We start from the raw sequence: 26,083 nt of genomic DNA on the forward strand, positions 1-26,083 counted from the left end.
GGTGCAGCTGTGGGGGAAATGGGGAGAGAACCGTGACAGTCGCGGCGAAGCCGTGTCAAGGAGTGGCTTCGCCGCGAGGAACCGCAAGGTTTCTTGTTGCCCTCGCCCCATTTTTCCGCGGCTTCGCCACTCGTTTTGGCCCTCGTACCCGGCTTTCCGGTGAGCCCATGCAGGCTATTTTTGAAGCAGTAATGTTACGATATTGTTTGAGACTGTACATTTGTTAGGGATACTTCAGTGGCTAGATGTTGTAAATTACAGTTCACTTGATAGAAAAAAACATCCTGTGCAAAGTGTGAATAATGGGACCTGATGGAATAATGGGGTTAGCTAAATAATAATTAACATTCGCATCTTTCTTTTTTCCTTTTTTACTCTTGCTCTCCACAATAAATATGAAAAAAATTGAGCCCAAAAAAGTGCATGTGCTTTTATTTTTATATTTAAGAAGAATGTAGAAGTAATCTCATTAGGTCAAACACTTCTCAGAAAGCTATTGGTTCTTGTTATTGATGGTTTCTAGATCTGACATTGTTTTTTCAATTGAGTGTATACCAGTCACAGAAAGGTTTTTTTTATTTCTTGTTGGTGATAAAAGAATATCAGAAAAGCATTCTTACATTACATTTTATTGAAATTACGATTTAGCCTTAAAAACTGCATACCGTTTGGATGTGACAACTTATCTTTTGGGCTAACAGTTTATATTAACGTTGTCCTAAAATAAAATTAATTAATTTATTCAATTCAGTGTATAATTTAACAGCCAAATACAATCATTGCTAAGTATTAATTTGTACTTATATTACTAATTGTAGTTGTATTAAGCAAGTTTGTACTTGTTGCTGTATATTATTTTATAGTCAAAATATTAAAAGGAAATATCTTAGTTTTAATACTTGTCGACTTCGCAGTTAGTAGTCAGTAGACTGTGAGCAGTCTCTCTTTTCCTTGAAAATCCGCGGGGAAGAAAGAGTGTGAAATGTTTCTCAAAATCGTTTCTCATCAGAAGAAAGAGTGAACACAATATTTGAATGTTTTGCCCCTTTCGTGCGTGACTGACCCTCGTGCTTCGAATTTCATACCTGCTCAGTTTTTTATGCTCTTCAATTCCCTCGTGGATTTTCGAGTAAAAAAAAAAAAACTGCTCGCAATCTCGTTCCCAGGGTCTCCTCCTCCTCCTGTCCCAAGGAGCTTCTTAGGACGCAGTTTTTTTTTTTTTGCAATTAGATGTAATTCAAGGCCAAACGAAAACAAATTTTACAAGGCACTAGCTTGAATAAACTGATTTCCATGCGTACCTCGATTGTTAGTTATTGAAAATACAATAAGTGCACTAGCATAAGGATATCAGTGAAAAAGTAATCACAGCAGAACGCAAAGCACATTTTGAAGTTTCAAAGACAAGGGCGCATTGTTGCAGCGATTGTCTAAAAGTAACTGAGTTGAAGAAAAAAACTACCGAGGTAAATTTTGCAAATAGCTACAAAACTAAGTATTCTTAAGGATGGTGCCTACTTTTACAGAAGTATTTTTGTGTTGTTTATGACTATGCGGGAAAAACAGATCTCAGCAGGGGCAAGTGGAATGCAAAAAGAAAATTGGTGGTAACTATGCATTTTATAGAGATAATTAAGCAGAAATAATTTTAAAAAGTTATAAAATACCAAGCAATGTATGGCTTTTTTTTCAACATTGAAGCTTTATTATCTCTGAAAAATGCATGGTTACCCCCAATTTTCTTTTTGGATACTAACAGCTGTCAAGAAAAGGCGCGAAACTCAGATCAGAATCGTTCCATCTGTAGCTGTGAACCCTGTAGGAATGATTCTGATATGAGCCGGTTTCGAGCCTTTTCTTGACCGCTGTCAATAAAGGAGGGCAAGCTAAGAAAGCCGGAAAAACATTTTTCTATTTCGATGAAAACGGCGAAAAGATGAAAAAACTCGAGAAATTTCTTATTTTGGCTTTTTCGTGATGAGTGAAATAGAACAATAACTTGAGAAAATTGACTTAAGTAATATCTGGGAGAAATCCCCAAAAAACTCCACCTTATCTGAGAAAATGTAGCACTTATGTCAAGTTTCATAAACGCGAGTGAAATCAACAAAAAAGGTATCGTATTTTTATTTTGCGTGTAGATCACAAATCAAAAAGGTGATTTTTTTTTTGTGGAAGTTTCCATGCAGTTTCTAGATCCAGGTTTTATTGAAAAGTAGAATTGCCGGAAGCGGTTATTGATCCATAGCCGATAGCCGATTTTTCCGGCTATCAAAATTCTAACACTCTTTTTAAAGTTAAAACTTCCAAAAATCTCCGAACTTTCTTTCAGAAGTTGCTTACACATCCTTGGAGAGCCAGAAAGAAAGTTTACAAACTTCGTACATCCTCCCAATACAAGGCCCGCGCAAAAATGCAAGGATCAGAACGATGCTTACCGGAAGTTCGCCGCAGTTTTCTCAGAAATGGCCCGGTTACCTGGGTAATTTCTTCGGTACATAATCCAGTATATACTTAGCCTCTTCCAGGCGTTTAGTTGGGGCGCAACGCGAAAAAAGGCGCGCGAAAAAATAATGAAAAAGCGCGCGAAGGGAAGCGCTTTTTCATTATTTTTTCGCGCGCCTTTTTTGGCGCTGCGCCCCAACTAATTGAACGCCTGGAAGAGGCTAGTACATACTTCTGTTTCTTTCTGCCCACTTTCTTCTTCTGTCAATAATCGTCCGTTCGAGTTTTATGGAAGCTTCTGGCATAAATTAAACAGACTACTGGATATACGGGGATGTACAGATCGTAGTAATCCGCGACTTCGATTCCTAACTAAGGACAGCGCAGCTGCATGGTTTAAAAGAGGCATGCTTCATGCTAACGGCGATGTGTTGGGCGACGAAGGGAGGAAAGCTCTGAATTCCTGTGTGAAGGTCAAGATTTATGGAAGACCAGATAACTTAAAGAAATATGTTTGGCAGGTAGCTTTGAGGCGATTAGAGGGATGTTATGCGGGCGAGTATCCGGAGGGAAGGTTAGTGCGTGAAAACCGTCGCTTATATGATTTTCTGAACTCCCGTGAAGATGATACTTCAAGTATGAGTGAGCAGGAGAAACTTTATGACATCATTGATATCCACGATGCACTTGTTGCCTTTGACAACCTGCTTTATGTTAAGAAATACCCAAATCCTGGACCCAGGTATGATGAAATGAAAGAGTTGATTAACAAGAGGAGAGCTGATGTTGAAAGAGAATGCAAGGAAGCTGCTGATAACCCTGATAAGCAATGCCAATATTCCTGGCTTGTTGCGCAGCGCCGGGTGAGGGATTGCTTTGCTGGAAGCTTTGCCGGGGATAGAGGGTTACTCCAAGATGACTTGAAGTGTAATCCAAATAAGCTTTACAACATCATCGACATTCATAATGCTGTTTTTCATTGGGATGAAACTAGTTTTTTTTGTCATAATGATCTCTTTTTGGAAAATGATCTCATCACCTGTGCCAGTGGTGGTAATTGTCGCTACTGGTGGGAGCAACACAATTCACAGAAGGATGATATTGAAACAGAATTGAAAGAAGCCAAAGTTTGCACCAACAACAAAATGTTGAGAGAATATTCTCGAGTTGAAGCAGAGAGGCGAGTAAAGGATTGCTATGAAAAGCATCAATTGTTTCACTTTCCTCCAGGTGTTGATGTACTTCCCATTAAAAGAGATAGCAATGGTGAAGTCACTCAAATATATAACATCTTTGACATTGACAAAGCACTTCATCATTTGGATGAGAAAAAAGTGCTTCAGAAATATCCAGAAAATGAAGGAGCTGGGTGTGATGAACTGAAGAAGTCAATTGCTGCAAGTAGATGTGGAGTAGAAAAGGAATACCAGGAAGCTAAATGTGTGTTACATGAATATTCCAAGAGTGATGTGGAGCAAATGGTACGAGGTTGCTTTGTCAGTCCATCATCATTGGACACCAGGGCAATATTTCCTATTAGAGAAGATGAAGTCAGGAAACCAAAAGACAACCAAACTTATGACATTTTTGATATTCACAAAGTGGTTCGGTATTTTGACCAAAGTGTCAGCCATAAAACAATGTCCCTTGATAATTCAAAGCGCTCTGAACTTACTGAATTGGAAAAAGGAGCTCAAGAACAAAGGAATGCTGTCTTCAAAGAGTATGAGGAAGCCAAAAAGCAATTGAATAAATATTCATGGAATGAAGCAGAGCATCGAATCAGGGAGTGCTTTGCAGGCCCTTTCCCAGGCGACTCGAACATATTCTCCACCAAAGAAGAGAAAGATGGGATCCCAGAGATCCAGCAGACCTATGACATTTTTGAAATTAAAAATGCAATTGATCACTTTGATGTGAAAAATTTCCGTGATAAACGCCTAGATGACAAAGATCCTGAGTCTAAACGTAAAAATGAATGGGCAGATGACAAGAGAGATGAAATTGAAAAAGAGTATGCTGAAGCTACAAAGATGATTGAAATTGAGCATGGTTCCGGTTTGATCATTCATGATCACTTTGTAATTACTAATAAGCATGTCATTGAAGATGTACTGAATGATCAAACTAAGAAAGCTAAAACTGAGATACACAGATACTCGCAAAGTGAGATGGAGCAGAAGGTGAAAGATGTGGTGAATGACACAACTAACAAGAATGATGACACTAAGGAGATTTGTATTTCTAATGCAGTCATTGGAGAGCTCCCATGTGAGGTCATCCACCATGATGCAGGTAAAGATTTGGCCTTGCTTTACTGCAGAGAGCTTAACTTAAGAGAAAATGGAGTTTGCCCATTGCAGTTGTCAAACCACTCCTTGTTACCAGGGATGCAAATTCTTGCGTTTGGTTTTCCCATGAGTCACACAGAAGAAACAGCCCTCTTTGTGACTGGGCATGTTTCTGGTTCCAAGAGGACTTTGTCAGGTCACACATTAGCTGTACTGAATTGTTCACTAAATTCTGGTAATTCGGGGGGCCCAATACTGTGTTGGAATGGGGGTCAATTAAACGTGGTAGGAGTTGCAACACAAAAGCACTTCAAAGAGATTTTAACTTTAGAAGAGAGGGCAAAAATTGAAAAAATACGGGAATCTTTGCAAACTAGTTCCATCCCCAGTGTTCGAGATGATGTCCTAAAGTGGGCGACATATAAACAAGGGTCTTATGTTCATGGACCTGATCCTCGCCAGACACCAATGTTTTTGCTGACATTAAAACTGTATGATGCCCTGGAAACACATTCACAGTTTAATTTAAGTAACGCATTACCTGGGGGTTACGTTGTTGAGTTCATCAAAGAATGTCTTGGTAAATACAATGGGGAGGGTAAAGAAAAGTTGGCCGAGGTAGTCATTAAGTTTTAATCAGTGATTAGTGTTTAATTAATGGCTTTCAAACAACCAGGCCCAGGTCTGTAGTCTGTGTAGCTGACAGTACTGTCGGCATGCAAATTTAAGTTTTAACAGCGGAGCCTTTTTCCCATTCCGTTATTTGCTTTGCTGTTCGTTCGCTGACAAAGCTGAAACCTGACAAAGTTTTTCCATTCAAGTGTATACTAGCTCACAGAAGGGAAAAAAGTTTTTATTTTCTTAACAGTAATGAAACAATGTTTCATTCCCTTCTTGGCTTTGCTGCTCATTGGCCCATATATACTGCCAGTTACGCAGGCTAGTAGATCAGTGGCTATGACAAGTGTCGTATCAAGCTCTAAATTGGGCTTTTTCCTTAAAGAGTCTGTGGGTAAAATCCTGACTTTTTCACATTTGAGATTAAAGATTTTTGGACAGAACATTCCCATTGTATTGTTCTTTGTACAAAAATTGCTCTAAGATATTAGTCTTCAGTGGTAAACATAACTTAGTATGTGTTTACAAGCTTTTAAGGAGGAATTCCTAGTTATTTATGCCCCTTAATTTTTTAAAGTAGCCTGCGCAGCTGGCGAGTTTGGTGGGGGGGGGGGGGGGGGGGAAAGCTGGGCCAAAATGTGTGGTGCAGCTGTGGGGGAAATGGGGAGAGAACCGTGACAGTCGCGGCGAAGCCGTGTCAAGGAGTGGCTTCGCCGCGAGGAACCGCAAGGTTTCTTGTTGCCCTCGCCCCATTTTTCCGCGGCTTCGCCACTCGTTTTGGCCCTCGTACCCGGCTTTCCGGTGAGCCCATGCAGGCTATTTTTGAAGCAGTAATGTTACGGTATTGTTTGAAACTGTACATTTGTTAGGGATACTTCAGTGGCTAGATGTTGTAAATTACAGTTCACTTGATAGAAAAAAACATCCTGTGCAAAGTGTGAATAATGGGACCTGATGGAATAATGGGGTTAGCTAAATAATAATTAACATTCGCATCTTTCTTTTTTCCTTTTTTACTCTTGCTCTCCACAATAAATATGAAAAAAATTGAGCCCAAAAAAGTGCATGTGCTTTTATTTTTATATTTAAGAAGAATGTAGAAGTAATCTCATTAGGTCAAACACTTCTCAGAAAGCTATTGGTTCTTGTTATTGATGGTTTCTAGATCTGACATTGTTTTTTCAATTGAGTGTATACCAGTCACAGAAAGGTTTTTTTTATTTCTTGTTGGTGATAAAAGAATATCAGAAAAGCATTCTTACATTACATTTTATTGAAATTACGATTTAGCCTTAAAAACTGCATACCGTTTGGATGTGACAACTTATCTTTTGGGCTAACAGTTTATATTAACGTTGTCCTAAAATAAAATTAATTAATTTATTCAATTCAGTGTATAATTTAACAGCCAAATACAATCATTGCTAAGTATTAATTTGTACTTATATTACTAATTGTAGTTGTATTAAGCAAGTTTGTACTTGTTGCTGTATATTATTTTATAGTCAAAATATTAAAAGGAAATATCTTAGTTTTAATACTTGTCGACTTCGCAGTTAGTAGTCAGTAGACTGTGAGCAGTCTCTCTTTTCCTTGAAAATCCGCGGGGAAGAAAGAGTGTGAAATGTTTCTCAAAATCGTTTCTCATCAGAAGAAAGAGTGAACACAATATTTGAATGTTTTGCCCCTTTCGTGCGTGACTGACCCTCGTGCTTCGAATTTCATACCTGCTCAGTTTTTTATGCTCTTCAATTCCCTCGTGGATTTTCGAGTAAAAAAAAAAAAAACTGCTTGCAATCTCGTTCCCAGGGTCTCCTCCTCCTCCTGTCCCAAGGAGCTTCTTAGGACGCAGTTTTTTTTTTTTGCAATTAGATGTAATTCAAGGCCAAACGAAAACAAATTTTACAAGGCACTAGCTTGAATAAACTGATTTCCATGCGTACCTCGATTGTTAGTTATTGAAAATACAATAAGTGCACTAGCATAAGGATATCAGTGAAAAAGTAATCACAGCAGAACGCAAAGCACATTTTGAAGTTTCAAAGACAAGGGCGCATTGTTGCAGCGATTGTCTAAAAGTAACTGAGTTGAAGAAAAAAACTACCGAGGTAAATTTTGCAAATAGCTACAAAACTAAGTATTCTTAAGGATGGTGCCTACTTTTACAGAAGTATTTTTGTGTTGTTTATGACTATGCGGGAAAAACAGATCTCAGCAGGGGCAAGTGGAATGCAAAAAGAAAATTGGTGGTAACTATGCATTTTATAGAGATAATTAAGCAGAAATAATTTTAAAAAGTTATAAAATACCAAGCAATGTATGGCTTTTTTTTCAACATTGAAGCTTTATTATCTCTGAAAAATGCATGGTTACCCCCAATTTTCTTTTTGGATACTAACAGCTGTCAAGAAAAGGCGCGAAACTCAGATCAGAATCGTTCCATCTGTAGCTGTGAACCCTGTAGGAATGATTCTGATATGAGCCGGTTTCGAGCCTTTTCTTGACCGCTGTCAATAAAGGAGGGCAAGCTAAGAAAGCCGGAAAAACATTTTTCTATTTCGATGAAAACGGCGAAAAGATGAAAAAACTCGAGAAATTTCTTATTTTGGCTTTTTCGTGATGAGTGAAATAGAACAATAACTTGAGAAAATTGACTTAAGTAATATCTGGGAGAAATCCCCAAAAAACTCCACCTTATCTGAGAAAATGTAGCACTTATGTCAAGTTTCATAAACGCGAGTGAAATCAACAAAAAAGGTATCGTATTTTTATTTTGCGTGTAGATCACAAATCAAAAAGGTGATTTTTTTTTTGTGGAAGTTTCCATGCAGTTTCTAGATCCAGGTTTTATTGAAAAGTAGAATTGCCGGAAGCGGTTATTGATCCATAGCCGATAGCCGATTTTTCCGGCTATCAAAATTCTAACACTCTTTTTAAAGTTAAAACTTCCAAAAATCTCCGAACTTTCTTTCAGAAGTTGCTTACACATCCTTGGAGAGCCAGAAAGAAAGTTTACAAACTTCGTACATCCTCCCAATACAAGGCCCGCGCAAAAATGCAAGGATCAGAACGATGCTTACCGGAAGTTCGCCGCAGTTTTCTCAGAAATGGCCCGGTTACCTGGGTAATTTCTTCGGTACATAATCCAGTATATACTTAGCCTCTTCCAGGCGTTTAGTTGGGGCGCAACGCGAAAAAAGGCGCGCGAAAAAATAATGAAAAAGCGCGCGAAGGGAAGCGCTTTTTCATTATTTTTTCGCGCGCCTTTTTTGGCGCTGCGCCCCAACTAATTGAACGCCTGGAAGAGGCTAGTACATACTTCTGTTTCTTTCTGCCCACTTTCTTCTTCTGTCAATAATCGTCCGTTCGAGTTTTATGGAAGCTTCTGGCATAAATTAAACAGACTACTGGATATACGGGGATGTACAGATCGTAGTAATCCGCGACTTCGATTCCTAACTAAGGACAGCGCAGCTGCATGGTTTAAAAGAGGCATGCTTCATGCTAACGGCGATGTGTTGGGCGACGAAGGGAGGAAAGCTCTGAATTCCTGTGTGAAGGTCAAGATTTATGGAAGACCAGATAACTTAAAGAAATATGTTTGGCAGGTAGCTTTGAGGCGATTAGAGGGATGTTATGCGGGCGAGTATCCGGAGGGAAGGTTAGTGCGTGAAAACCGTCGCTTATATGATTTTCTGAACTCCCGTGAAGATGATACTTCAAGTATGAGTGAGCAGGAGAAACTTTATGACATCATTGATATCCACGATGCACTTGTTGCCTTTGACAACCTGCTTTATGTTAAGAAATACCCAAATCCTGGACCCAGGTATGATGAAATGAAAGAGTTGATTAACAAGAGGAGAGCTGATGTTGAAAGAGAATGCAAGGAAGCTGCTGATAACCCTGATAAGCAATGCCAATATTCCTGGCTTGTTGCGCAGCGCCGGGTGAGGGATTGCTTTGCTGGAAGCTTTGCCGGGGATAGAGGGTTACTCCAAGATGACTTGAAGTGTAATCCAAATAAGCTTTACAACATCATCGACATTCATGATGCTGTTTTTCATTGGGATGAAACTAGTTTTTTTTGTCATAATGATCTCTTTTTGGAAAATGATCTCATCACCTGTGCCAGTGGTGGTAATTGTCGCTACTGGTGGGAGCAACACAATTCACAGAAGGATGATATTGAAACAGAATTGAAAGAAGCCAAAGTTTGCACCAACAACAAAATGTTGAGAGAATATTCTCGAGTTGAAGCAGAGAAGCGAGTAAAGGATTGCTATGAAAAGCATCAATTGTTTCACTTTCCTCCAGGTGTTGATGTACTTCCCATTAAAAGAGATAGCAATGGTGAAGTCACTCAAATATATAACATCTTTGACATTGACAAAGCACTTCATCATTTGGATGAGAAAAAAGTGCTTCAGAAATATCCAGATGACGAAGGAGCTGGGTGTGATGAACTGAAGAAGTCAGTTGATGCATGTAGATGTGGAGTAGAAAAGGAATACCAGGAAGCTAAATGTGTGTTACATGAATATTCCAAGAATGAAGTGGAGCAAAAGGTACGAGGTTGCTTTGTCAGTCCATCGCCATTGGACACCAGGGCAATATTTCCTATTAGAGAAGATGAAGTCAGGAAACCAAAAGACAACCAAACTTATGACATTTTTGATATTCACAAAGTGGTTCAGTCTTTTAACCAAAGTGTCAGCCGTGAAACAATGTCCCTTGATAATTCAAAGCGCTCTGAACTTACTGAATTGGAAAAAGGAGTTCAAGAACAAAGGAATGCTGTCTTAAAAGAGTACCAGGAAGCCTATAATCAATTGAATATATATTCATGGAATGAAGCAGAGCATCGAATCAGGGAGTGCTTTGCAGGCCCTGTCCCAGGGGACTCGGACATATTCTCCACCAAAGAAGAGAAAGATGGGATCCCAAAGACCCAGCAGACATATGACATTTTTGAAATTAAGAATGCCATTGATAACTTTGATGTAAAAAAGTTCCGAGATAAACACCTTGATGACAAAGATCCTGAGTCTAAATGTAAAAATGAATGGGCAGGTGACGAGAGAGATGGAATTGAAAAAGAGTATGCTGAAGCTACAAAGAAGATTGAAATTGAGCATGGTTCTGGTTTCATTATCCATGACCACTTTGTAATTATTACTAATAAGCACGTCATTGAAGATGTACTGAATGATCAAGCTAAGCAAGTTAACACTGAGATACACAGTGAGACAGAGCAGGGTGTGAAAGATGTGGTGAATGACACAACTAACGAGAATTGTGACACTAAGGAGATTTGTATTTCTAATGCAGTCATTGGAGAGCACCCTTGTGAGATCATCCACAATGATCCAGATAAAGATTTGGCCTTGCTTTACTGCAGAGAGCTTAACTTGAGAGAAAATGGAGTTTGCCCATTGCAGTTGTCAAACCACTCCTTGTTACCAGGGATGCAAATTCTTGCATTTGGTTTTCCCATGAGTCATACAGAAGAAACAGCCCTCTTTGTGACTGGGCATGTTTCTGGTTCCAAGACAACTTTGTCAGGACACACATTAGCTGTACTGAATTGTTCGCTAAATTCTGGTAATTCTGGGGGTCCAATACTGTGTTGGAACGGAGGTACTGGTAAATTGAATGTGGTAGGAGTTGCAACACAGAAGCACTTCAAAGAGATTTTAACATTAGAAGAGAGGGCAAAAATTGGAAAAATACGGGAATCTTTGCAAACTAGTTCCATCCCCAGTGTTCGAGATGACGACCTAAAGCAGGCGTCATATGAGCGAGGATTGTCTCATGTTCCAGGACCTGATCCTTGCCAGACACCAATGTTTTTGCTGACATTAAAACTGTATGATGCACTAGTGGAAACACATTCACAGTTTAATTTAAGTAACGCTTTACCTGGGGTTTACGTTGTTGAGTTCATCAAAGACTGTCTCAGTGAATACACTGGGGAGGGTAAAGAAGAGTTGCTTGAGGTAATTACACTGTAAGTGGTCTGAGGAGCATGTTGACATTTCACCCACTGGTCACAGTGAAGACAAGAAGATGTAAATTCTGTTAGTTTTATTAACAAAGGTTAAATAATCCACTGTACTCAAATAGATGGCAACTGGTACATTTACCCATAACCCTTAGTATACGCAAGCCCTAAAAACGCTCATAAAAACACATAGAAAAGTTCTGATTACTTATGAACTAGCTAACATACACAATGTTGTTGGTACAGGGATGAATTTCACAAAAATATGGTTTTCTATTTGGCTATTTGCTGTGTAAGGTTTGCAGGATATATTTGTGGTAAAGTGAATGGTTGCCATCCTTTTCTGTATGGTGGATTTAGAGAGTTGAGATCTTCACTCAGTACACGTAGCTGGGAAATATTGTCTGCACGCAAATATAAAGTTTTATCAGTGGAGCCTTTTCCCCATTCCCCTTTTGGTTTTGCTGCTTGCTTGTTCAACGTCCCACCAGCTACGCAAGCTAGCAGGATAAGTGTAGCATCAAGCTCAAGTGGGCTTTTATCTTAAAGAGTCTGAGGGTAAAATCCTGAAATTCTCTTTACATTTTGAGATGAAAGCTTGTTTCCACCAGCCTCCTATACAGACACAATCTCGTACCCAGAGTCCTAAGGCTCTTTGGCCAGTGGTTGTTCACCAGGAGAGATTCTGGGGTACTGGAATTTTATTACCGCAAGATTTCTGCGGTAAAACAATGGAAGCCGTTGCAGAGCTAAAACAGAGCAGCCAATCAAAAAATTTAAATTTTTTTCAAATTCTCCAGAGTCTCTCCTGGCACCCATCCGCTGACCAAAAAGCCTTAGTGAGGACTCTGAGTATGAGATTGATACAGACATTCTTTGTCTTGTCACGTGACATACTCCTCCCCACAAACTTGATGTGAAAAGCCAAGGAGGCTTGTTTCCACAGAATGGCTGTAAAATTTTAGTTTTCAGTGACAAATGTATAGTATATGTAAGTTTTTAAAAAGGAATGGGCCATTTCTGAGTTGCTTTGAACCTCATTATGAAAGCGAGGCTAAGTGCAAAGTTTTATCATGAAAATTAGTTTTCATTCAAATGCAAACAAAACTAATTTTCATATGAAAAGATCTGCACTTAACCTCACTTTCATAATGAGGTTCACAGCAACTGGGAAATGGCCTACTCCAAGTTACTGGTCCCCTCTAATTTTTTAAAAGGAAATTTTGGGATGTTTCAGATTGTGCATTAGTTATCAAATATGTATACTTTAGGGGCTAGAGGTTGTAAATTACTGTTTGCATATTTAATAGGCTTTAAAAAGTGTTACCGGTATGACACTTGATTGAAAACATGTTCTGTGCAAAGTGTGAACAATGGGACCTCATGGAATTATGGGGTGATCTAATTAGCACTCATGTTTATCACTTTTTTTGTCTTGCTGTCTGCAAGAAATGTTTAAAATTTTCATCCTTAAAAACTGCACAAGTTGTGCAGTCTTATTATTGATGGTCTATAGATCTGACAACGTTTTTTCAATCAAGTGTATACTAGCTCACAGAAGGCAAAAAGGTTTGTAATTTCTTAACGGTTATGAAACAACGTTAGAAAAGCATTTGATTGAAATTATCTTCTATTTTTTTCTGTAATTAGAATTTCAGTAAAACTGATTGGATGTGACAGCATATCTTTTGGGCAAGAGGTTAGATAATAACGTTATATTAGATATCATTAATTTTATAAAAAGCAGTGTATATTTAATTGCCAGGTACTTAGTAATTAAGTTTCAGTTTGTACTTGCACTAAGTAATTTTGTACTTGTTGTAACCATAGTTACTCACATTAAATGATTTTGATAACATTTGGATTAAAACAGTAATATGGTAAATAAAAATAGTTGTACATTGCAATTTAATTTTCTTAACTTTTTTGTAGTTGCTAGCTATAACATGACATTCCTTCCTGTAAATAGAAAGAGGCTGTTTGCAGCTGGTAATAGTTCTCTTTTACCGATTTGATAGAGCTAATGGAAAACTACCTCACCATGATTTGGTTGCTCCCTTAATTGTCTCATTTGAGGCGCGGTGATGGTGCTGTGGTGAGAGTACTCGCCCCCCACCAATGTGGCGCGGGTTTGATTCTCAGTGTTTACGTCACATGTGGATTGAGTTTGTTGAGTGGGTTCTAAGGATGGCATTGTTTAAAATGGTAAGACCCATATTTCTGTTCGCTTGTCAAATATGCAAAATGGGTAATTTTAATTTTCTCATCATTATTTTTGTGGTAATACAGACTGGATTTCTCAGGTAAATGTAAATTAAAAGAATCACAGAGTTTGGGCTTTCTTGCATTCCAGAATCCAGCGACGAATCCGGCCAGATTTTAGCTGTTCCAAATTATGACCAATAGCTGCCATCTTGAAATATTTAATTCAAATGGATTTGTTCCAAAACTGCAAAGTGAAGCAGTCCTATTTAGAAAAATCTTTGATCAAGAAAAGATCAACTAGAGTTTTTATCAACAAAGAAGTAGCAAGGCATTTCCAACAAATTATCCAGTCCCAGCATGCAGGCACTAATCAAAAAATACAGTAATTCACTTATTTTAAAACAAAACGATAATTTTATTACCATCATTCCTACAGTAAGGTGGTAAGGCCAACTGCATTTCTGAGGGATATGGTAACCATTACCGCTTTACTGGTTTTCCCACATTCCAACTTTCTGGTATTCCAGATTCCTGATTTTCCACACCCGATAATCGCTAGCCGTTTTTGGGCGCATTCGAACGCGCGTTAGAGGGCCGCCATTTTGGATGCGTAGAGAATTGGGACTAGTGGAGGAGGGGCGGGTGAGGGGCGTGGCAGAGAGGGGTATCTCTCCCCCTCCCCCTCCTCTTTTTTTAACCCGTCGTCCTCTCCCTCGGAATCCTTTTTGGCCTCGCCCCAACCCTCTTTCAGCTTTATTATCCAAGATGGCGGCATAGAGTATTCGTATCCTTTATGTCCTTTATCGTATCCCCAAATACGCCTGCTCTGCAGGCTAGATAATCGCTGCCATTTTGGATGTTTGAATACGACCGTGATTGCGACTGCGTGGAGGAACAAAGTCGTTGTTCTGTTTTGGAACATTCGGTCAAGAAAAACACAGAAAAAGATCGACAGGAGTTTTTAACAACAACGAACTAGCGAATCTTTCAAATAATGAGCAACATATACATTCAGGAACCACCCACAAATGGAAAGGTAAGATATATTTCTATCTAACTGTGCAAATAATTATTGGGGGAATTTTAAAACACAGAGAAACACACAGCCACATGCATCAGCAACTTTCGATCAGCAGATTTGCTTAAGTTTTTAAAATACCTCTGCAAACCATGCTGATCGAGGTTCATCATTAATTAAACAGTGATCTATACTTATTATATCCCCGTTGCTTCTACACAAACATGGGTCACGAGAAGCAAACAAATGATCACCAAAGGGAAATTTTTGAAATAAAGCAAATGGCTCAGAACTCGTATATGTTGTGGTTCAATTTTATCCTTGGTTTAAATTTTATCTCCCTGTTGTTTGGTAAACAGGTAATGTATGATAATGAGTCTAAAACAATGGAAAATAAAATTTAAACCAAGGATAAATCTGAACCACAACATATATATTATTGCTTTAATTTAATATTTACCATAAGAAACACATTGATGCCAGTTTAAAATTATTAGAGAAATTGTGTGTGAAAGCTGCTCTGTTCCACAATGCAATTTTTCCTGCAGGTTACAGTGCAAAAATGACAAGAACATGCATGTTACTGCATTGATCATACAGGGCTGTCAACCTCCCACATCTTCAAATAAGGAGAATATGACTTCCCTGCCAGCAACAACAAAGCGCCTTACAGGGGCGTCGCATCAAGGCTAAATTAAGGACTTCAGTGGGGGGGAGGTTGGGGGGGGGGGGGGGTTTACATGATTCTTTTCAGTCGATGAAACAGTGGCTCAAACAACGCTCAACATTTGAGATTTCATTGTCGGAAAATCAAGTCGAAGACAAATAGCAAACTTCAGGAAAATTATCCGGGAGATTACAGACAATAAAATATGGAGACCGTGAGATAAAATCTGGAGTCTCCCGCATAATTTATCTGGGAGAGTTGACAGCCCTGATCATAGGCCTTAGAATAGAATTATCTCTTAATTTGCTCTACTTTGGCCTACAAACTGGTTATCACAATACAAACATATCTAAGGACTCTTCTAAGTCAAGACAGAGGGCACAGTTTTTCCCAGTATGGACTGACATAGGCTGGTGAATAACATTATTTTTGCAAGAAAACAATTAGGCCCAGGTCTTGCAACAAATCAACCCGGGTCTGTGGGCATTATTGAAAAATATGGGACTGCTGCCAGAATTGATCAAATTGCAAGATTTATAGAATTCCATAGACTAGATACTATTAATGCTGCTTTTCAGATCTAAACCACCAAAACCCAGTTATTTGGGGGGTGCGCATACCTAAATAGGCTCAATGTATTTAACAATAAAAATTCATTATTCCACAAGCGTGCATTGGATATGAAATGATAGTTAGTCAACAAATTGTGTAGTGCCAAGTTGGCTATAATCATCTTATCCAACAAGAAAATTCTTTTAAACAGTCATAAAAGACGAACCTAGTTTAATGACCTAATAGCTCCCATGAGTCTCCTGTAGCTCAGTGATAGAGCATCCGAACTAGTAATCGGAAGGTCTTAGGTTTGACTCCTGATAGGAACGCTCAGATTTTTTTCTGAGTATGCCTGTGTCACTTACTGATTAATTCATCATTCTCAAGACAAGAAAATTACTAGATCTTGCTGATTTCTCTTTACAAGAACAACCAGAACTCAATTCTGGTCACTATTTCTTGGGCAGGGTAATTAACGTCTCATATACCGTGGCCTGGAATTATTCCATTATACAATGAAAAAAATCACAAATAAAGATTATTATTATTATTATTATTATTATTATTATTCCAGTTTTTAATAAAAGGGTTTACTTCCTCCCCTCCCCATCCCCAAGGGGCTGTGGAATCTGTCAGAATGTTGCTGTAAATTTCATCATTACCCAGTCTGATGTTTTTTTGTTTTTGTTATCACAGGTCCTCCTTTCCACAACATGTGGGGAAATCGACATTGAGCTGTGGTCAAAAGAGGCTCCTAAAGCTTGCAGAAATTTTATCCAACTCTGCTTGGAGGGTTATTACGATGGCACCATTTTCCACAGGGTCGTCAAGGGTAAGAGTTGTGCATTTAAGGCTACTTTTCATTGGTCTGTTAAACTTTAAGCTGTTTAAAGATGCACAGTCTGTCACAGAGATTTTGCCGTATACAGTATCTTGGTTGTATAGTAAGTACTCAGATATTTAACAAAGAATCTCTTTTCTAACTTGAAATTGTTCTTAGAGCACCTGGAGAAAAACGTGAAATGATTTAATAAGACAATCAGAATAATAAAGCAAGTGACACACTCGGACACCAACCCACGACCTGGCCAGTACCTTACGCATGCGCACAGCCATATCACTTGGGCAGTGGCAGCCATGGACAGCTGTTACGGCCTTGTTAGGCCTCATCAGCATGGCATAGCCGTCGGGCTGGTGTCCGAGTGTGTCACTTGCCTTAACTGATTGTAAAATGATTTCCCTGAGGGAATGAGGAAGAATAGCCCACTTTGAAAAAGAGTGATGGCCTGGGTCGAGAGTAGCTGCCCAAGTGATTGTGGGATTGTTTGGGGGGACGATAACAATAGCCATCGTTCCCCCCAAACAATCCCACAATCACTTGGGCAGTTACTCTCGACCCAGGCCATCACTCTTTTTCAAAGTGGGCTATTAACTTTTATCAGTTTATAGCGATTTCTCCTGAATAAACAGGAAGAACTTGCAAATTATCCAAAAATTCAAATATATGCAATCAAGTTTCATACATGATAGCTGGTCTTTGTGCCAAAGTAGGGCTTATTCTGCTCAATTTCCATCTATCTTTCATGAAACTCCTCTAAGATTATGCTAAGACATAAATAAACTCACACTCATTATAAATGAGTATAAATGATGAGATATAAATAATGAATTATATAAATTCATTTTTACCCAGTTTTTCATAGGTTGGGGTTGTGTCTTGTATGGGTAGTATATCCTGTTCGCGCTAACCCTTTTGGTCTTGCTTTTCATACAGTGAAACCTCTATTAAGCGGACACCTTCGGGATCTTCCCAAGAGGACACTTAATAGAGGGTATCCGCTTAATAGAGGTTTTTAACGATAGAAATTAGCCAAATACAATTTATTTTAGTGTCCACGTCCGCTTAATAGAGGTGTCCGCTGAATAGGGGTTCGTTATAAAGGGAAATATAAGACGTTAATTTCGGGATCTGGCTTAGTGTCCATTTAATAGAGGGTGTCCGCTTAATTGGGGGTCCGCTTAATAGAGGTTTCACTGTATTTCTTTCTCTCATATTTATAATTTGCTGTTTATTAATTAATTAATTGACCAATAAAGCTGAAAGAACAAATTATTTAACAATTTTACACATACGAGCTCAAATTTCTGGCTCTTGTCCATTTTAGGGTTTTGTGTTCAAGGTGGCGACCCAACCGGTACAGGAATGGGTGAGTGAGAAAATGTTCTTTGAGATAATATTTATTCTTATTTATCATCTTAGCTAGGTCACGTCTTGAATTAAAGATTGTTAGTACTTCATGGAAATGTTTCCTTTCTGGAGTTTGCTGGGGAAGGTCGATACTACTTTCAACTGGAACATTAAAGGCCAATTTAAATCTTATGGTACAACTTTGTTGTATGCCACATGTTGACAACTAGCTTACAATACAAATTGTTTCATGTAAATCAAACTTGCAACTTGTTGTGTGCAACATGTAAAAAATGGTAAGATTTTTGAAAAAACAATTTAAGTGAAGACAAAGTTGAATGACAAGAGTTGTGTATGATTTTTTTTGTATGATGTGAACAGTATGTGCTACAGAAATGGCATGCGACAGCCGTAAGCAAAAATTGGACCTGCTACATCGGCCTTCAGATTACTGACTTTTTAAAGATTGCAGTGTTTTTCTTATTTTTCCTATTTTTGTTTTCAGGTGGAGAATCCATTTATGGCCAGCCATTCAAGGTGAGTTTAGTGAATAACAAATAATAAAAATAATGTGTTATAATAAAATTATTGTTTAAAAATTCTCAGGCCTTCACTTCCAAAGAGTCCTACACTGTAAGTCCCAAACTACCAACTGGTTTTTGCCAAGGGGTTAAACAAATTACACATAGTGTTGGATAAAATGGGAAAAATTGACAGTGTCAAGAAAAAAAAAAATCAGTTAGCTTTATTTTTGTGGCTGTGTAGGTCGGAGGAAAATAATTAAACAAATTAATATTTATTTAATATTGAATGTTACTATTGTTCACCCCATGACTTATGTGACTGAACTGCATTTTATTAGCTCAGGCCACGAGTTTTCTGTAGCTCAGTGGTAGAGCATCCAAACTAGTAATCGGTAGGTCTTAGGTTGAGCTCCGCTGGGAGAACTTGGATATCCTTTTTCAGAGTATGCCTGTGTCAGCATAATACTTCATTCTCATTTACAACTTGTTTCATATAAATAATTATCTTGGTTTTCATAGGATGAATTCCACCAGAGGCTTCGCTTTGTGCGGAGAGGGTTGGTTGCAATGGCAAATGCTGGCCCAAATGATAACCAGAGTCAGTTCTTTTTCACTCTTGGAGCAACGCCAGAGCTGAATGGGAAACACACTATATTTGGAAAGGTAATTAACCATGTTAACAAGGGTATAAACCTCATAGATGGGATCCCTGCAAGTCTAAGGTTTTTTCTCTGGATTGTTTATTTAAATTCATACTAAGATCCAGGTTTTGTAGAAGTCCTGGGAGTCCTGGAAAGATCTGTTTCCATGGTTTCTAGAACATTCAACTAGTACTAATCAAAGATAAGGGAGTGCATTTGATGATCTTGATCCCAGGCCTTCTCTCCTTTGTGATGTCATCCGCCCCTGCAAGAAAAAAATCTGTTGGGGGATAAAATCTGGAGGTCCTGGGTTCAAGTCCCGCGCTGACCGCTAGCTGGAGTTGTTTCTCGGTAGCCCCAAGTTCAACTCGTCGGCCGCACTTGTAAATAGCCAGCTGGTCTGCTTCCTGCCAGTTGGGATTTTTAACCATGTTATTTTCAATTTGTATTATTTCTTTATGAAGTTTAATGCTCTGCCCCACTAGCACTTGTGCTATAAACACTGCCGAGGGTAATTCAAGGTTATTATTATTATTTTTTTTTTAACTTTTAATCTGTAGTACATGTACTTGAGACTTGTGCTAATTATGGTAAACTTACAATAATATTATAGGTTCTTGGAATGTGCCATAATATGATCTCATCGCTTCTAGCAGAACTGGACATTAGCTTTGAATTCCATACGATATGATACAAATAATTTATTAAATAATACTATACGATATGATACGATACCATGATACAATTCCATGATATTGACAAGGTTGCAACGTGTAAAAGCCTCGGTGTTGAGCTCAGTGAGACCCTTATATGAGGTGCACATACTTTTGAGGGGTGTGCTGCCTGGTTTTCTTAACCCTGACTTTCCAGACCAGGCCTTGGATTGTTCAAAGAGTTAGATGAATAGCTATCCAGAGGATAAAATGTATTCCAATTAATACACTTTATGCACAGTCTGGAAAGTGACTTAAATGCTGGATTAAGTTATCTGCTCTTTGAGAAACTAGGGCCTGGCCTCTAAAATCCACATCAGACTCCAGACCAAAATGATTAAAATCCATAACCATTTTCAGACCTAAACAGCTTAAAAACTAAATAAATGCTCTTTTTACATACCTGTATCAATATATAGACATAAGTATAGTATGTATTAAGGAAGTTTCCCTCCCATGTGATCTGATTAGGAAGAGTTGTGCAATATTTGTATACAAATTTTGTGATAATATGAGTTAATATGTAGCATTAAAAAATCTGTATGGGTCCTTGCATGGGTTAAGTCCTGATGTAGTCGCACTGCATAATAGTTTCTTGGGAGAGTGTGTAAACCATCCTGTAGCTCAGTGTCTGTTTTTGTACCACTAAGGAGCAAAAAAACTCTTTACCTTAATGAATACTTGTTTAAAAGGTTGCGGGAGACACAATCTATAATATGCTCAAGATGGAAGACTGTGAAGTTGGCCAAGATGACAGGCCGCTTTTTCCTCCGAAAATCAAGAGCACAGAGGTGGGATATTGTTGTTTTACTACTTAGAATAACTTTTGTGAGAGTCCTTGATGAGCTTTGGCACACCCTCCCAGGATAGAGCCCTGTGGCATTTCTTTCTGCCCGGGTAGTGGGGGTAGTTCAAGTAACCGACCACATGACTTTCTGTCGCTACCAGTTCTAATAATGGCACAACAACCAGAACTGTAAGCCAACAGAGTTCTGGCAACTTAGTGCTTTTCCATGGCTAAAAATAAATAAGCTGATGAGAACAGTGTTTGAGATATGTGTGCTGCACAATGGGAGAAAAAAATTGTGCTTTGTTTTGTGATAAAAACAAGAATATTGCCCATAGGTTTTTATTGTACAGATCCAGAAAAATCCATACTCAATGGAATGTCATTGGAAATTACTAGGGGGAGGGGGGTCTTAAAAGTCAAAATTTTAGAAGCAAAGTATGAAGCTAAAATGGAATTTCCTGGGGAAGGGGGATGCAAAACAAAACCTTCCATGGGAGGAGAAGGGGTATTTTCTGGAACTCTATGTATTGCAAGCCAAGAGCAAAGTAGTGGATAAAACATTTGAACAATTCAAAAATTCCAGTGATTCTAAGCCAAAACAAGAAATTAAAAGCAATCTGAAATGCTCTATTGGCTGGTTATGCCAGAGCTTCAGAAATAAAAATGAAACTAGAATTGAGAACAAACTACTTTACGATGGTTTTGGTTATATAATTCCTTTCAGGTTTTATATAATCCATTTGAAGATATTATTCCAAGGCAGAAAAAGGAAGAAGTCAAAGCAAAATCAGAGGAAAAGAAAAGAAAGGTTAAAGGGACAAAGTAGGTGGTACTGCATTAATACTTGTGCTGTCATGATCCACCGCTTGAGAGAGATACTAGAAGGGGTTTAGAATGGTAAAATCCGAGACTAGCCGAGACTCCGAGACCCGCATTAAAAACCCAAGACTGAGACTCAACCACCTTTTTCAAGTCTGAGCCAGAGAGGCCGCGATTCAAAAATCCAAGTGCAAGACACCGTGATCTAGACATCTGAGCATGAGACTTTTACAGCACTCTGTCCCTTATACTAGAAATTATTTCTTGATAAATTGGAACCGGTTGATTTGGATGAAACTTTCACTTGGCTTGCGAGACTGACCAAGACTCAAATTTCATAATACAAGATCCTGAGACTCACTTTATTTTTTTACGAGCTCGAGATACCAAGACTCTAGTTTGAGATACTGGGATTTCAAGACTTGCCGAACATTTGCCGAGACCCATCATTTTTCAAGCATCATTCTATACCCCTACTAGAGAAGTGGAGGAGCCTGGGTGCTCACCTACTTGTATTAGAGACAGGGAGGTGCAAAGACCAAGTCTTTAAGCTTAAAATTAATGTCATTGCAGAGTTGTTCAGGTTTGACTTTTTCTGGTGGAAGTTTTGCGTAAAGGACAATGTTGGCAGGGATTGTTTTGGGGTTTTATGCAGACAACAACGAACTTTTTCTAGTCTGATGTCAGCCATTTCCTCCCCCTAACCCACAGGGGCACATAAATTACTGGGTGACCTCACCGAACAGCATTGTAACGCTCAGAATTCAGATGTCTCTCTCTCCCATGCCCCCTGTGGGTTAGGGGGCTCCAGGAGATGGCTGACATTTCAGACTTAACTTTTTCAGGTTACCACCTGGGCTTTTGGACTTTTTTGGGACAAGTTTTGTCTTGGTAGGACTTTTTGGGGGTATTAAAACTTTGACCTCATTTGCACTTGCCCACCCCTAATATCCCTGAGAACTTCCTTCAGAAGTAGGAAGGGGGCTGGGGGGAGACGAAATGAGTTTCTTCTTGAAAAAGCAAGTACTACATAGTTCAAGGTTGTTATCATAATATTAAGCTTCTATTCAAGATGGCAAGAACAAAGGTTGCAGAAGGGTACTCATTTCATAGGCTTGTTTTCTCTCACCCATTTAGGTCTTGTTTTCTTACCCACAAGCCTTGTTTCTTTGTTGGACATGTACATGCCTAACCTGTCTTACCCATTAGCTGTTATTGTTGCTACAACTTGTTGCTTTCTTTGGACAGAAATTTCAGTTTGTTGTCATTTGGTGAAGAAGCTGAAGAAGATGAATCGACTGTGGTTTCAGTTAGCAAGGTGGGGTTTACAAAATGAAATACGTAATAAAATATTATACAAAGTGATTTGCTCAACAAAACTGTTAGAAAGTATGTGTGACCCCTGGGGGAGAAGGAAAGTCTCAACTATCCTCTTCGCCTTCCACTTCACGAAGAGGGGTGATCATTGTATTCCATATTCTTTTACCGTTAGTTTCTTTTTGGTGGTGGAGTGCTACTGATTCTCCCGATGTGCAGTTCCAGAAAATATCCATACTCCCCCCATGGAAGGTTTTTTTTTGTTTTGCACCCCCTCCCCCCCCCCAGGAAATTCTAGTTTAGCACCAGACTTTCCTTCTAAAATTTTGGCTTTTTAGACCCCCCTCCCCCTAGGAATTTCCAATGACCTTCCATGGGGTGGGTGTGGATTTTATCTGGAACTAAAAAACTCCTTTTTCTGTACCCATTTTCAGACCTAATTAAGCTTCCCTTTGTGTTATATTATATTTAGGTTCATTTCCTTACCTTTGTATGATTTCATCTCACAAAAACCATATACCACAGTTCACACCATAGGGTACAGGTCCAATAAAAAATCTAAAATAAAAGTGTTTTGTTTATCCCTTTAATAAATAAGCCCTAACAGTGATCAGTATCAAACTTCTCCTTGTAATATCAATGCTTATTCAATCTCTGAGGTTATGAGAATTAAGGATATGATCACCCAAGGTGAATTTTGTTGATGTTTTATTAAATTTTGCCCAGTACTGTATAAGAAAAGTATAGGGACAAGATAGGAGAATTTGTGCTTTGATATTAGGGTTTAAAGGGTTATAGTGGATGTATGCTTAGCTATACCAAGCTAGTTTTTGGGCACTCCACTCAAATGATGGGAAACATTATCCAAAATTGACAGAACAGGTTAAAAATCCCAACCGTCCAGAGGTGGACCAGTTGGCTATGTTGTAGGTTAAAATCAATCCAGGTTAAAATAATTTCAACCAAGGTTGATTTGTATTTTCCTTAGTTAAGGTTGGGTAATTTACAACTGAAACAAAGAAAAATACAAATCAACCTAGGTTGAAATCATTTGAACTTAGGGCAACCGTAAACAACTCTGGCAATTGCCTAGAGCAGAAGTTGAACCCAAGACCTACATATTACAAGTCCAGTGTCCCAACTGCTGAGCCTTGCCGCCTTGACACCCAGCGTCAGGCTGTAATGGCAGAATCCAAATCTGTGACTCAATTTCCAAACAACGAGGCTATAAAACCCTACCATCTGGGGTGCAACATGGCTTTAGGGCTTTAGGGGTGATTGTGGAAAATTTTTATAAAGAACCCCTAAAAGGTACCAGAATGCTGTTTTGTTGGAGTGGTCTGAACAAATTTTCCCCCCCTAGAGGTACCAACTCTGAATCAATACACTACATGTAACTGACACTTTGACAATTTTTAATAGAAATAAGGACTATTCCTTCAAATGTCTGCCACTTATAAAGATTTTTACTCCCTTTCATATTTTTTGGCTCAATACCTTAAAAGTTACCACCATACCTCTGATAGAAGTCAGTTTAGATTTTAGCACCCTAAGGGGTACCAAACCATGAATTTTAACCCCTAAAAGGTATGATGTTGACCCCTGTCACTTTAAATTTGGAGCCTCTTCCCCCCCCTCCCCCTGCTCTTGTTCTCCCTTCGCAAAAAATGGCTTTTTTTTTTCATTGCAGTGTTCCAGATAAGAGAGGGGTCTCAGGTCAAAAACCCGAGAAGCCTGGCTTCCTGACCTGGGAAAATGAATGGAAAACTTAAGGAGATTTAGAGAGAACCAGAGCTATTGACCCCTCATAATTCTTCATTGACTCTCTGATTTTGAAAGTTATCTGGAACACTGCATTTGGTCTAAACTCTAATTTCAGTGGCATAACAATAATGTTTTTGGTTTACTTGGATGTTATAGTCTTATTTGGTGGATATTGTTTTGTTTCTCAGACAATGAAGATGAAGAGCAGTCATGATGTTTTGCATGATCCGAAACTGAGTTCACAGCCAGTCGTAGAGACCACAGCTGCAGGTGCCAAGGTACACAATCTCTTTCTGTGTCACCAATGTACAAAGCAAATTATAGAGTACTCATCAAAGTGATGATGTCAATGAGATATTTTGAAAAGAGCATGATACAAAATGCATACTTGCCAAAAATCAGCATCTTATTCAACCTCGTTCCCAGGGTTTTTCCTTGTAAATTGGGGAGGAACAGGAAAAGACCCTGGCATTGGCTGGTCACGTGAGCAACAAACACCTGAAAATCTTGGAATGGGTAATAAATTAGTGGTGACTAGATTATGCATAATAATGATATCAATTGGTGCTTTGCCCTCAGCTAAACTAACACCTGTTATACAGGCTGCATCATGGCTCAAATTTTGCGCAATATTATCGTAGCAAGAAGGCAGAAACAGGCAGAAAGTATCCGTAGTCATTCGCCTTTGGTTGGCTCTAAACCACCATAAGTTTCCTTCTTTCAATTTCTTCCAGTCCTCAAGTGAGGAGTTTTAAAGAGGCCTAGATGCTATTGCCGTTCTCTCAAATGTTATTGGGAAATCGCTACTAACCCAGTTCCTACCTGACTTCTTGCTGGTCAAGAGAGACAAAAACATTGTTCTTTGCCAACCCTTTAAACTCATTCACAAAAGACCAACAGTTTGATACTGTTTTTTATATGCCTTTGCTTCAGCAAATCCCTGCTGATCAAAGAAAAGTTCACATGACCTCAGGGGTTGAATAAGCATTGATATAACAAGGAGAAATTTGATGCTGATCACTGTTAAGACCCAGCCTTAAAAGTAGTTAATGTAATGCTCATGTGAATGTACATGTATAACATACAGGACATGCACCATACAAATTGCCTAACTACTTCTGCTCTTCTTCTACTAATACTACTGCTGGAGGCACTGTCACCACCACTACCGCAACCACCCTTGAAATGAATGCTGCGCACCAGTAAATGACTTCTCCTTTCTTTATATCGAAAAAACTCTGTAAGGGTGTTGAAAACGCCTTGTGGGTTTTTGACAGAATTAATAAATGTATAAGCTCATATTCTTTTTACCAATGTCTGTGTTTCTGATGCTTTTTTTTTTGTCTCTCACTTTAAAAAAAGATTGATACTAAAATTCTTATTCTTATTCTTGTTCTTGTTCTTATTATTATTATTGGTGGGGTGGGGGGAGGAGGGGGAAGTTAACTTATTGTCCATGAAAATAATAAAATTATTGAATTTAAGTTTGCCTCTTTTAGAGAGGGCGTACTGTTATTGAACTGTTTA

General features: G+C 38.7%; 4 protein-coding genes across 7 annotated transcripts in view; all 4 read left to right on the forward strand.

The window, feature by feature from the left end:
• LOC146456933 (spliceosome-associated protein CWC27 homolog) overlaps nucleotides 1-26,083 on the forward strand; it is a 157,353-nt gene that overhangs the window by 124,758 nt on the left and 6,512 nt on the right. The gene's annotated exons all lie outside the window — the stretch shown is intronic.
• Nucleotides 2,698-5,911, forward strand: LOC146456944 (uncharacterized). Its single transcript, XM_085092580.1, has one exon. The coding sequence runs from the start codon at nucleotides 2,853-2,855 to the stop codon at nucleotides 5,370-5,372; it is 2,520 nt and encodes an 839-aa protein (XP_084948706.1). The 5' UTR covers nucleotides 2,698-2,852; the 3' UTR covers nucleotides 5,373-5,911.
• Nucleotides 8,694-13,243, forward strand: LOC146456945 (uncharacterized). The gene has a single exon (XM_085092522.1). The coding sequence runs from the start codon at nucleotides 8,849-8,851 to the stop codon at nucleotides 11,366-11,368; it is 2,520 nt and encodes an 839-aa protein (XP_084948648.1). The 5' UTR covers nucleotides 8,694-8,848; the 3' UTR covers nucleotides 11,369-13,243.
• The window catches only part of LOC146456946 (spliceosome-associated protein CWC27 homolog), a 39,882-nt gene continuing 28,174 nt past the window's right edge, over nucleotides 14,376-26,083 (forward strand). For 2 of the 3 annotated variants that reach the window (XR_014858675.1, XM_085092530.1), the window contains exons 1-9: nucleotides 14,376-14,599; nucleotides 16,497-16,632; nucleotides 17,966-18,007; nucleotides 18,494-18,525; nucleotides 19,032-19,175; nucleotides 20,559-20,657; nucleotides 21,381-21,478; nucleotides 22,724-22,793; nucleotides 24,745-24,834. Coding sequence is in view for 1 of the 3 variants with exons in the window: in XM_085092530.1 (XP_084948656.1) it covers nucleotides 14,558-14,599; nucleotides 16,497-16,632; nucleotides 17,966-18,007; nucleotides 18,494-18,525; nucleotides 19,032-19,175; nucleotides 20,559-20,657; nucleotides 21,381-21,478; nucleotides 22,724-22,793; nucleotides 24,745-24,834 (753 nt within the window). In the remaining 2 variants the exon portion in view is untranslated. Of the gene's footprint in view, nucleotides 14,600-16,496; nucleotides 16,633-17,965; nucleotides 18,008-18,493; nucleotides 18,526-19,031; nucleotides 19,176-20,558; nucleotides 20,658-21,380; nucleotides 21,479-22,723; nucleotides 22,794-24,744; nucleotides 24,835-26,083 lie in introns of those variants that run through there. The other variant, XM_085092529.1, reaches the window with a different exon arrangement.

The sequence above is a fragment of the Pavona decussata genome, unplaced genomic scaffold (genome assembly GCF_977016875.1).
Source record: "Pavona decussata unplaced genomic scaffold, jaPavDecu1.1 SCAFFOLD_253, whole genome shotgun sequence".
Taxonomy (NCBI): Eukaryota; Metazoa; Cnidaria; class Anthozoa; order Scleractinia; family Agariciidae; genus Pavona; species Pavona decussata.